Source organism: Pantherophis guttatus, chromosome 1, assembly GCF_059756535.1.
Source record: "Pantherophis guttatus breed Tessera chromosome 1, ASM5975653v1, whole genome shotgun sequence".
In the NCBI taxonomy this organism is placed as follows: Eukaryota; Metazoa; Chordata; class Lepidosauria; order Squamata; family Colubridae; genus Pantherophis; species Pantherophis guttatus.
Genome location: NC_142063.1, coordinates 19485789 through 19498403, shown reverse-complemented (window position 1 = coordinate 19498403; position 12615 = coordinate 19485789). Strand labels below are relative to the sequence as shown.

General features: G+C 48.9%; 1 protein-coding gene across 7 annotated transcripts in view; it reads left to right on the top strand.

Annotated features, from left to right (window-relative positions):
- Positions 1-205: 205 nt before the first annotated feature.
- NFIC (nuclear factor I C) overlaps positions 206-12615 on the top strand; it is a 179893-nt gene continuing 167483 nt past the window's right edge. For 2 of the 7 annotated variants that reach the window (XM_087894096.1, XM_060694518.2), the window contains exon 1: positions 409-687. In XM_087894096.1, coding sequence (XP_087750222.1) covers positions 685-687 — 3 coding nt within the window. In that variant the 5' untranslated portion in view covers positions 409-684. Of the gene's footprint in view, positions 688-6680; positions 7082-12615 lie in introns of those variants that run through there. The other 5 variants (XM_087894095.1, XM_034437704.3, XM_060694523.2 and 2 more) reach the window with 3 other exon arrangements.

Sequence of the window (12615 nt, the reverse complement as noted above, 5' to 3'; positions counted from 1 at the left end):
GCACCGGGGCAGCGAAAGAAGAGATTTTTTAAAAAATATTATTTTATTTTTTTTGCCATTTCCCTCTCCCTCCCCGGTGAGGGTGGGGCGTCCCAGGAAAAGTGAGGTGTCTCTTTCTCTCTCTCTTCTCACTCTTCCCCCCCCCCCCATCACTACTCTCTTGCCCCGTTTCACCAGCTACCACCTCTTCCTTATTAAGACCTCTGAATGTGCGTTTCTCTAGAGTTACAAGCATCCACCAAGCCCTCTCCAACCCGGGAAGAATTTAATCCTCGAAGTGATCCACCAACTAACCCCAACTGAAGATAAAAGAGGGTGGGGGCTGCACAGAAAGGACATCATCATCGCCCCCCCACCCCTCCTTAGCCCCTTTTTCCATTGGGGGACGGCGCCAGCTGGGACCAAAACACGAGCCTGCCTGCCTGCCTCCCCTTAAGATGCTAATCCCTCTGATGAAAGCGCCCGAGAGATGATCAAACGCTGAAAGGACGGAAGATTGCACTATTTTGACCCCCTTCGACTTCCATAAATATATATTTTTTTAAAAAAACAAAAAAAAGAAAGGAAAAAAAAAACTTGGTGGGACCTTAAAAAAAAAAAAAAAGCGCCCACTCTTCCTTGCCCCCAGCTTCGCTTCCGTTGGCATCAATCCGCTCCTCCGCCCTGACCAATTTCGTTTGGGTGATGGTAAGTTTCGTCTCACTTTCCAATCTTTGGGCTTGCTTGGCGGGGGCCCAGAGAAGTTTATGGGCTTTCTTGGAGGGCGGAGGAAGAAAGTCCGCGGCAGGTGGATCGGGGCAAAGAGAGGGGAGTTTAGCCGGGAGCGAAAACAAGAAGGAAAGAACTGAGATCTGGAAACCTTGTGTATGTGTGTGTGAGGTGTGTGTGTGTGGGGGGGATTGTACCGCCCGTAGGGTGAGGAGTGGGGGGGGTGATGGGTTCTGTTTAAGTGGGGGACCCCCCTCCCTTGCAAGAGTGCGCCGGCGATTCGGTGCACTTCTTAACCATTGTGCCCCCTCCAGGGGAAGAAGACCCCTGTCTCTCCCCGTCCCACCCCCACCCCCCTATTCCCGGTTGCCGCAAAGTGCTGCTAGTGTCACAGTTTAATGCGGGGGGGGGGGGTGAAACGAGAGATTGAAGAGTTGGGGGGGAGGGAGGAAAAAGAGAAGCGGAGACCCAAGGCGAGCTGCGTCTGCGGAGTGTCTGGATAGCTCTCCTCTCTCCGGTGCGCTTTTACGCATGGAATTGGGGAAGGGGGGGAAATGCGTAAGATCTGTACAGGAGGCGGGAGGCGAGGGGCGAAAGTATGGCACACGCTCGCTCGCTCTCGGCACCAGCCAGGCTTAGCTCAGGCTCGAGGTAGCGGAAAATGGCCGCTCTGGCGAGGGGGGCGGAGAAGGAAGGAAGGAGGGCGGGCGGGCGAGCCGAGCTGAACTTGAAAATGACGCCCAGCGGGGAGGGAGAGCCACCGCGGCTGTGCAACGCCAAGGCTGCTCCGGCGGCTGCCTTTCCCTCCGGCCTCTCTTGCGCCAGATGAGCCTCCAGCCCTTCCCCCGCCTTCCCCGCCCAGCTCAGGAAAGGCCGAGCAGGAACTCCCTCTCCAGAGCGGCTCTCCCGCCGCACCCGGCCCCGCCTCGCCTCGCCGTGCCCCAGCCCTTTGCGCGTCAAAATTCGCTGTCTCGCGGGCGAAGCGAGCTGGGCCCTGCGGCAGGAGGAGGCAGGCCGCCTCGTCAGCAGAAGCTGCGAGGTGCCGCTGCGGAGCACCGGCTGGACAAGCGGGGTGGGGGGGGGGAGAGAGGCGGCCGCCCGGCGCTCACACACACACACACGCCGCCTCGGCTGCAGCTTTTGCGGCAGCGGGCCTCCTCCTCCTCCTCCCCCTCCACCCAGTTCTTGCTCTTCGACCTTTTCCTTCCCCCTCATCCGACCAGAATCCATCCCCATATATATACAGATAGATACCCATTGGGGAAGCTGCCTCACAAACCCCAGCCTTAATGTTGGAGAGGGGGGTCTTATTGTGCTCGTTGCGGGTCCCGCGTCCGCCGGTCCTTCCTCAGCTGCAGCCTTTTAAGACCGGAGCCTCCGCGCGGAGCAAGCGGGCTCCTCTGGGCCGAGGCCGATTTCTGCTGCGTCAAAGCAAAACAGGATGGCGCTTCCTTGCACGGATCTCCTGCCTTCCCTTCTGGTGGACGAATTGCGCCCGCCGGACTCTGTGTGTGTCTGTGTCTCCCACCCCTCCGTGCAAAAAAAAAAAAAAAAAAAGGAGGCTTGGGGCAATCCCCAAAACTCAGAAGTTAAAGTCAGTGGCGCTTTCTCCCGGGTAAAAGGTCTCTGGGATCGCCCATTGGAAAGGCTAAAGATGATTGGGGAAAGGAAGGGGCGGTGAATTGACCGGCTGGTGTAAGAAGACCTAATGTCATTCTTTCCTTGAGTAAAGATCGCCGGCCGCCTTTTCTCTCTCTCGGCCGGGATTGTTTCCTGTTTAACCGCGTAGATCTTCTCCGCCTTGGAGAAAGAGGGGGGAGTCAATCCGAAGTACAGTCACTGGGAGTTACCCCCAAATAAATATGAATAGGTCCGGAATTGGCCCTTCTCCTTTTGCGCGAGGAATCTTGCCCCTAAGGTTTTTTACGAGGAGAGAATCTGACTCCAGAGAAGTGAGGAGGCGCCCGTGTCCGGGTTCGTCGGAACATCCCGACTCGTAACTTCAAGAGAAAAGTTTTGCTTTCTTGAGCCCCCAGTTTGCGCCTCAGATCCTCTGCGCGGCCTGTCTTGGCCTCATTTAAACCAGGCTGCTTTTGTTATGTACACTATACATACACACACACACACACACACACACACACCCTTACCTACCTCTCCCCCCCTCTTTCTGACCCGTCAATTACTGTACAATTTCCCTCCGACTTTGCTGGGCGGCAGGAGCAACGGTGCTTTCATGTAACCTTGACTCAAACCGAGTGAAAATACCTGTCAACCAGGAGAGACGGAATTTCTGTTTTTTTTTTAATCCAGAGAGTGGAATGAGCTTTTCTGGTCGGCCAGGTGGGAGTAAAAATTTCAAGGACATCCCAGAAGAGAGAGAGAGAGAGAGAGGGAGGGAGGGAGAGAGAGAGAGAGAGAAAGAAAGAAAGAAAAAAAGAAAAAAAAGAAAGAGGTGTACTAACTTGGGACAAGTCAGGACCCCACTGAGGCACGGCAAAGATTGCGTCTTCCAAGCATGGCTGTGCCAATAGATCAAGAAGGTACCGAGAAGGAAACCTGCCAGGAACCACAAAGGACAAATTCTGTAAAAGGTGAATGGCTTGAAGAGTTCGGCCTGTTGGGATCGGCCGTGGCCCGAGTTCAGACTTCTGACTACAAATGTGGACTCTCGCTTTGCATATTTAGCGCCTGTGGTTCCGGGGAAGGTGCTTCTGGTCTCTTAAATATCTTGCCTCGGGTATCTTGTGACAAAAGAGCTTCTGGCCCACTTGGAAGATTAGCTGGTAGAAAGAATGTCTGGAAGCGCCAACCCTGCCTAGTCGAGTTTCTGCGTGCAGGATGTCGGGGGGGGGGGTTTCTTTTTGTTACGGGAGAATATCCACCCTTGCCAAGATAAAAACCAAGACCTAGGCAACCGCTTCCTCTTGAGGTCACTAGGCCAATCCTTATTCTCGAATAATTTCGAATCTATTCTTCTGTTCTTTTATCTCATGCCATTTTGGTAGGTGGGCAGAAGGTCTTTTCTAAATGGCTTGGATGAGAGAGGGCCCATTTTCAAAAGCCACCAATTATCTCCGTGATAGCCTTGGGCGCAACTGTCATTTATTTACCGACTTATTTATTACTCAGTCAACTGTTCAAAAAAAAAAAAGTAAAAATTATTGATGATTATTCCTCCCCCTCCCTCCCAGATTCACTTTCTATTTAGATCCTCCAAGATGCTAAATAAATCCACGTGCGATTTGCGTGCGCACATTGTCCGCGTTAAGAGCGTGCTCCCGGCTCTCCCAGTTCAAAAGTAAATCCCATTTGTTTTTAGTGGCCTTAATTCCAGATTAAAGGGCCTCAAGGGACTCCATAGATCTTGGCGTGTGATTTGCTTTGTCTAGGTGCGCGTGGGTGGGTGGATGGCGGGTGATCTCCCCAAGCCGACAATTTCCTAGGCTTCATGGTGACCTCATTTTTAAAGTTCCTTTTTTTGGGGCAGGGGAAATCTCCAGCGGCCCAGAGATGATGAAGGTTGAGTGCCGGCCACGTTTAATAACACGACTTCTTAAAACTTTAGACTGTCACTAAATTTGAGCCGGTTTGCCATGAAGCGCCTGTCTAACCGCGGTAGAGGAGTTGCGGCTTTTGACGCGTAACTGGTAGCCTTGCCAGTGAAACATTTATTTTCTCTTCTGCTACCCACCCTGTTGCCCCTTTTCTAGAGGTGCCCTTCTTATTTCCCCAGTTTCCTTTGATTCGCTTCTCTATCTCGATCCCACCTTTGTGCAGAAACTGGTGATGTGTCGGAAAAATAAGACTAGAGGGCTGCGCTTCCGAAGTTGAGCCCTGGGCATTTTCTTCGGGTGGGCCCGCCTAGTGGTGTCGCCCCCAGGGCTCTGGTTGACCGTTGGAAGAAAGGAGTTGCTCCCAGAAAGGATGGCTAACCTTCTTCCTCGCTTTCCAGTGTGGGGAGGGCTGAATAACTGGAGGAAAAGAGGATTTGAGAAGGAAAGAAACTCTCGGCCTCTCTCTCCATTCATTCCACTGCCTGGCGCTACGGCCTGGCCGTGTTTTGGAAGTGGGAGGCATAGAAACCTCATTATCTAGCAACAAACGCCCCGAATATCAAGGAGGGGGCTAGATTTCCCAGAGCTAAGAATTCCAGCGTCTGGAGATCTACATTAAGATTGCTTTTTCAAACCCTATTTTGGAGCAGTGACAGCCGAAACCTGTTCCAAGATAGGAAGTTGGAAAGTCCTGGAGAAAGAAAACGTGTTGGCTCTGTTTTTATTTTAATACTACCCCACACTCATACTCACTCACTCACACTTTTCCACCTCCAGTTACTGAGTGGGTAATTGATTCAACTTGCTCTTTTTTTAAACCTGGTTTCCTAAATTCCATTAATACTGCACACTCGTGCTGAGCATTTCCACCGAATTCACGGGGACTGGTGAATAAAGTTGCTTAAGGTTATGCGTGGCTGGAAAAACTTAACAGTTCTCTCCCCACTATCCTTAGTCTTAATACACGTCCAGAGAGACAGCATCTTATTATTGTGAACACGATTTTTAAATTGATTTCCCCGCATCAGGCAGACTGAGATAGAGCTGTACTATAATACCCTTGGTGAAGGGGAGGCAGACCAGGACTTGAAGTTTTTAACATCCCTGCCCTGAGGTCGGTGGATGATACTGACATGTTAAAAGGGGCAAGCCTGTATCCCTTTTTAAAAACTACATATGTTTGCAGATGGGAGATTAAAAAGGGTTAAGGATGGTGGTTCTTGCAAAAAAATAAAAAGGGAAAAGTATTTCTCTAAATTAGAGCCTTGTCTACCTGTTTTACTTGCTTGCAGAAAAACGCATGTGAAAGTTTCATGCTGCTGATGTCTTAACATTTTGTATTAGCTTTTCCTACCTTACAGGAGATGAGGTCGCCCCCACCTCATAGGCAAAAAGGGAGAACTTGGAATTGATTTTACGGGGGGTGGGCGGGGATCAAACCCGTACTCGGGTCGGTCGCGTTTTTTGCTCTCCTTTTTCCTTTCACTTTTTCCCTCCTGGTCCCTTTCTGCCTCTGGACAGGTTGCTTCTAAAATTCCACTTTCTTCTTTCTAACATTTCACTGGGGATTTTTTTTTTTGTTTACTTTTTTCAAGGACAACTTTAGTTGCTTTTCCTCCAAATTCTCATCTCCCCGAGTCTGTACATGCTTACTCGGAAGTAAGGCCCAAGAAGTCTTCCTGCGCGCCCCCCCCTCTCCTCCGAAAACGAGGTCAGCCTTGCCTGTCTGCATGTGTTCTTTACGAGCCGAACCGCTTTACGCTTTAGCCTTCCTCCTTTAAACTGCGCTGTTTTATTTCAAATTCCCTTTTAGGCCTTTGATTGCCGCTTCCCCCCCTCCCCCCGGGGGCTTCCTAGGAAAACTTTTAAAAGAGAGACTTATTTTTGTCCTGCGTTTTCCAACTTGTTAAGGGCTATTTCCAGCCGCTTTTTTAAAAAAAAGAGTTTGGGGAGCGAGTCTCAAACCCTCTCTCTTTCTCCCCTCAACTCTTAGTTGAGTAGTAGTGGTAGTAATAATAATAAAAATAAAATAGAGAATCTTATATCCCTTCCGGATCCGACGGATCTCTTCGGAAGAGGATGGATCCAGCGTTTCCTTCTTTTCCCGGGAGGTTATCGGAGCGATCGAGTGTTATTCCATTTGTTGTTGTTTTTTTATTGCTTCTCCACCCCCCCATTTTGAAAACTTGCGGCCGTATCCGCGCGCTTCTTCGGGACTAAGTCTCTTCCAACTCTTCCGTGGGACACCTCCCGGGTCACACTTCCACGGCTGCGTGTCATTCGCTGTCTTCCCTCCCTCCCTCCCCGTCCCGACCCGCTTGCACCGAATTAAAAGAATTTTAAAATTATGACTTCTGATCTCTGCGTCTATACTGATGCCCGCGCGTAATTCTTCCGGCGGTTTGATGCGATTCGCGCGCCCTTAATTGATTTATTTTTAACCCCCCCACCTCTTTTAAATCCGCTCCTCTTAAATGCATTTCTCTCCCCCCCCCTTTGGTCCCACCCTCTGCTCTCTCCCTCCCTCCCTCGCCGTCTCCTCCCTTCCCTCTCTCCCCCCCCTCCCGCACCGATCCATCGCCAGGGAAAGAGAGAGTGAGAGAGAGAGAGAAAGAGAGAGAGAGAGGGAGGGAGTCAAGAAAACTGTTCCAGCCGCCGCCGAAATGACTCAGTAACTTTTGCGCTTGGATCTGCTTTTTCAAACCTCCCCCCCCCCCATCATCATCGCCACCCTCTTCCTCCTCCTCCTCCTCCTCTACCACCACCGTTTGTTCCGCTAAAGCTCGGAGATGTATTCTTCACCCCTCTGCCTCGCCCAGGTAATTAAAAAGCTTTCTCAAACCCCCCCCCCAAATATTCTCCTTCGCACCCCCCCTTCCTTCCTTCCTTCCTTCCTTCCTTCCCGCCCTGCCGCGCTTCGTCTCACTCTTTTTTTTTTGTTGCTTTCTCCTCGGCTTTTCCTGCTTTCTCCCTGCAGTTTTGTCACCCAGATTGCCTGCGTGGTCGCGAGGTGGCTCGGTTTTATGTACCCGCTTCTCTCTCTCTCCCTTTTCTTTTCTCTCCACCTCCTCCCCCCCCCACGCGTCCGCCAGCAATTAATTTAAAAAAGAAAGAAAGAAAGAAACCCGTAGTTGTGCCAATTGCAAAAAGTGTGTGCGTGCATATCTGTCGGCGTGTGTGTGTGTGTGTGTGTGCGGGGAGACTGGGGAAAGGAAGGACAGGACTGGCGTTGTGTTCTGCAGCCCCTCCGGTGGAGCCTGCACTAGCCGTCAGATCTTCTTTTTTTTTTTTCTTTCCTTTTTCCGGCAGGTCGTTTTAATCCTTGCTAATTACTTTCTGTTCTTCGCTTGCCAGCTTCCTTCCCACCCGCCTTCCTCTCTCTCTCCCCCCCCCCCCGGGTGCGCCTCCCCGCTTTTACTCCGAAACAGTTATATCTTTTTTTTTTCTCCACAGCATTCGCGCGCGCGCGCGCGGACTGGTCTTTGCCCGCCGAATATGAGGTTGGGGGCGGGGGGCAGAAGGGTCGGTCTGGGTTGAGGGTTCAGGATGGTCTTTGGTGAACATAAGTCTGTCTGTGTGTGTGTGTGTGTGTGTGGTGGTGGGGGGGCGATGTTAACTCTCCGTATCCCACGTTGACAACTTGGAAGGTTTGGAAGGAAGCAGGTTTGGCTTTGGTGGCTCTTTCTGTTCCAGGTGCACGTGGGAATCCCCCTGTGGGTCTGCCAGCCTTTTGAGCCAGACAGATGGTTAAACAGGAATGGGTGGACTTCTTTCTCCCCCCCCCCCAACCCCTTTTCTGCAACCTGAGTTTAGAGAGATTTAGGAAGTGTGAGGGGAGTAGAGATTGCTTAGTGAAAATCCAAGGTAAAAACAAGCGTGTGTGCAAAACAGTGTTTTAGACAGTGTTAGAGAAGGTGAGTGCCCAGGATGTGTGGGAATGGGTTTCTGGTCTCTTGGGGTTTGGATCTAAGAATGCACTCAGGGGTTTTGCATTGTAGGCCCTATACCTACATCTACATACCATCCAGCATTCAGGAAAGCAAAGACCTGTAGGGGGAAAAAATGTGCCTGCGCTAGAAAAGGTGTGTAAAAATGTGTGCAGCTGGCTGTGGAGTGCAGCTGCCAGAGTGAGAAGGTTTCTTGGAGCTGTTGAGCATATGGGTCTCTTTTGCATGCTCTTTCAGTGTGTGTGTATGTGTGTGTAAAAATGTCGGGGTTGCATGTGTGAAAGATGGTGCTAGTGTGTAGCCAGATGGGAGGGAAGAGTGTGTGTCCTGCCGTTTGTTCAATCCCAAGTGTATGTGTGTGTGCGCGTAGTTATTTCCTACAACTGTGCTGCTCCTTCATGCCTTAAAATATTCACACCTCATGCTGGGTATGTTTTATGAGAAAGTTGTCAGCCGGATTTGCTAAACTATGAATCCGGAGCGTTCACTGCTTGTCGAAAAGTTTCAGTCAAATATATTCTGTAAAATGCACACAAAACGTACAATGTCTTGGCTTAGATTCTGTCCTTTGCATTTTGAATTAATAGCAAATGAAATGTATTAACGCTCATGGGACGTAGATAAGCCATGAATTCTACTGCAGATTGGGTCTACTTTCACTGTGAAGAGCAAGCCAGTTGTGTTAACAAGTACATGGCCTGGAGCACACCTTCCCATCAGTGGCCTTTCTTTTGCTGTGGCTTGGGGACTACAGCTCCCATGTGCCACTTAGGGCACCTTGCACCTCTGCCTTGGTTTGGCATTGCAGTTTCTTCTCTCGTTCTGTGGGTTTCCTTCTTTTCCCTGTTGTAAGTTTTGTAGCAGGCGTGCCTGATGTTGTGGTGGGTCAAATATTTGAGCAGGCGCATTTTGACTTGGCACAGCCTCACTCTGGACTTTCTATAGTTATGTCCCCTGGAGCGTGGCAGGCTGTTCTTTCTCTCGCTCTTATCGATTCCTGATATTTTATTTAATTATTGAACACCAAGACTCTTTCCTCGTCGCAGTGTAACTCCTTCCTTACTGCAAATGAAAAGTGCATTCTAAAAAAATCTCTCTCCAAAATACAGGGATCTCCCCAAAATTCAAGGATCTCAGCTCCTTAGTTCTGGGCAGGCTGAAGACTGGAAGTGGGAAGCAAATGGGGCTGATTGCAATTTTCTTTTCTTTTTTTTTTCATTGGGAAAGGCTGCATTTAGGCCATTTAAAAAAGGATGAGGGCCTTCCCAAACTCTTGGCATACCCCAGCTTGAGTGATTGAGAGTGGCAGAGGAGTAGAATTATTTGGCGAAATTCAATGAATGCTTAGTCCAGTTTCAAAGCTCAGCTGAAATGTAAAACTTTTGAATTCTGAACGGTTCCTTTTTACAATTTACTTTCCACGGTCACCCTGAGGAAGCACTAATTTTCTGAATGAATACGGAAGGGCTTTTTAAAAATAACAATGTATTTCCTTAAAGTTAGCCCTTAGTTGAGAAAGGGCCTTAACTGGAAAACAAATGACATTACTCTAGGCACAATCATGAGATCTATTTGTTTATTTATTTTAAATCAGACTTGTAAAACAGAGGTGTATAGAAAGTATGCTCAAACAAAGCTGAAGTTGGCAATTAAAAGTCCTGCAAGCACATAAAAAAAGAGAGCTTTGAATCTCACGGTTCTGGCCGCCATTTTGACTTTTTAAACTTCTGCCTGAAAAATTCTTTTTCTGTAAGGAAAGCCAATATTTTGAAAAGAAAGAAAAAAGAAAAAAAAAGCAAAGGACTGTAATCCGCCGATATCAAATGCAAGGGCTACCATATTTTTGCTAGCCCAATAGTTATCCAGCCGTGTGATACAGGTGCCGTTTTCTGCTGAAAAGACCCATTTTATTAAAAGTTCTTTACTGTGGTTGCTATAATGTGGAGGAGTTTACATTTAAACTTTCTCCCATTAGACAATGTGTACAGTAGTTAATCCTTCATCTAGGACGATTGCATCGCGTAAAAAAATATTCCGATAAACAGAAAGAATGGAATTTGGAGAGGGTTGCAGAACAAGCTGAGTGCATTCTCTGAAATTTAGTCTTTTGCATCTCAGAGGTGTGCTCTGCTGAGATCCAGAATGGGGTCCCTTAAGGTCATGTAGTTCTTGGTCTCCGAATTATGCTTCTATCTGGAATTCAAACAAGGTGGTATGTTTGTTATGCTACTGTGGCTTTTAGATTTTGATCTGTTTTATTTTGGCTGTTTAGTTTATTGTGCACCGCCCAGATCCCCCTTTGTGGGACATGGATGGCTATATACATTTGATTCATCTATCAATCCAGAATACATCCTGATCTTATTATTCCCTCCAAAAGCCACCCTCTGTGGTAAGCTACTTTCAGGGGTCAGCAACCTGCGGCTCCGCAGCCACATGCGGCTCTTTGGGCCTTCTGCTGTGGTGCCCTGTCAGGTGATCCCACCACTGGCTGGCCCCGCCCCTTGCCCTCCCCTCCCAGTCACTCCTCGCCTGGCCTGAGAAGGTAAGGGGATGGAGAAGTGGCCAGGGCAGAGACAGAGAGATACAGAGAGAGGGGGAGAGAGAAAGACATAAAGAGAAAGGGAGAGAAAGGGGGGAGGGAGGGAAGAAGAGAGAGATATGTTAAAAGGATTTTGTGGTTCCTGGTGTTTTTTAACAACCGGTTCTCTGCCTTAATGACCAGCTAGATGAGCGTGGCTATGGGGGGACATGTGACTGGTGGAAGTGAGTGCCATTGAGTTGGCCACACCCACCCAGGTTTTGTGGCTCCCGGTGTTTTCTTTTCTGTGGGAAACGGGTCCAAATGGCTCTTTGAGTATTTAAGGTTGCAGACCCCTGAGCTAGGCTAACAAAGAAGGACTGGCCCATAGGAGTCTTCTAAGATTGTGGGGGGGGGGATTCTGGCTTCCCCAATAGCACTTAGACTTATATACCGCTTTACTGTGCTTTATAGCCCCCTCTAAGCAGTCTACAGAGTCAGCCTATTGCCCCCAACAATCTGGGTCCTCATTTTACCAACCTCGGAAGGATGGAAGACTGAGTCAACCTTGAGCCAGTCAGGATCGAACTCCTGGCAGTCCTATTTCTTTCCTTCCACAGTTCATTTCAGAATTCTAAATCCAAATATCTGTGGTCACAGTAGGCTAGAGATTGGGAAAAAGAGGAAAAGGTTTGTTCTGTTAGCCAAAATCAGTTTCTTAAGAATTCCCTCCCCGCCCCCAAATATTCACAAAGATTTAAAAAAATAATAAGGGATCCACGAGTGTGGGAAATGTTTTCTTCTTTAAGAAATAGAAATGTAATGAGCCAACCGTTTGGCCTGAGGCAGCTTTGTAAGTAGCCGAAGATTGTGCCCATTTCACAGGTCAGGGAAACTGAGAAAACGTGGCCTGCTCCAGGCCACGTGATAATTCGATGAGACAAATGGAGATGATTCCTTGTATATTGTATCAAGCTGTTTCTTGACCTGGTGCATAATGAAATACCCCCTCCTTTTCCCTAGAGCAGGGGTGTCAAACTCGATTTCATCGAGGGCTGCATCAGGGTTGTGTTTGACCTGCGGGGCTAGAGAGGGCGTGGCCTGCTTGATGTCACTCATGTTGGGGGCACCTGTGGCAAGCCCGAGTGCTCTGCCAGAAAAAACGGGCTCCCGAGCTCCGTTTCCAGCTGCGACGGCCTCCTGCAACCCTCTACCAGTGAAAACTGAGTTTGGGAGGGCCATGTTTTCGCTGGCAGAGGGTTTCAGGAGGCTGTCGCAGCCCAAAACAGTTCAGGAGCCCATTTTCGCTGACAAAGGCACCACTGGCTGGTCCCTCACTGTTATAAGGGTGGCCCCGCAGGCCAGATCTAAGCACCCCACAGGCCGAATCCGGCCTGCAGGCCTTGAGTTTGACACCCCTGCCCTAGACCAATTTCTCTAAGAAATCTGTGCTGATCCATAAGCAAAATTGAGACCTTATTGCTCAATGCAATAATATCCAACAAGCTACTTGAGGCGTAAGTGGGGCTCCTCTGAGCCCTCAAACATTTTTTCTCTCTGAGATTGAATTTTTCTCTCCACTCATTTTCTTCCTTAACAGTCTGCAGTATGCTCGTGGAGGCCTCTGAACTTGAGAGGAGTCCCTTAACTCTAGGAAGGCATCAGCACAGGTAGTCCTCTACTTAAAACCGTTTCTTCAGTGACCGAAATTACAATGGCACTGAAAAAAGTGATTTATGACCATTTTCCACATCCCCATGGTCATGTATAGAAATTAAATAAAAATAAAAAATAAATAAAAATAAATGTGATCAAAATTTAGATGCATGGCAACTGGCGTGTATTTATGATGGTTGCAAGGTCCCGGGATCATGCGATCCCCTTT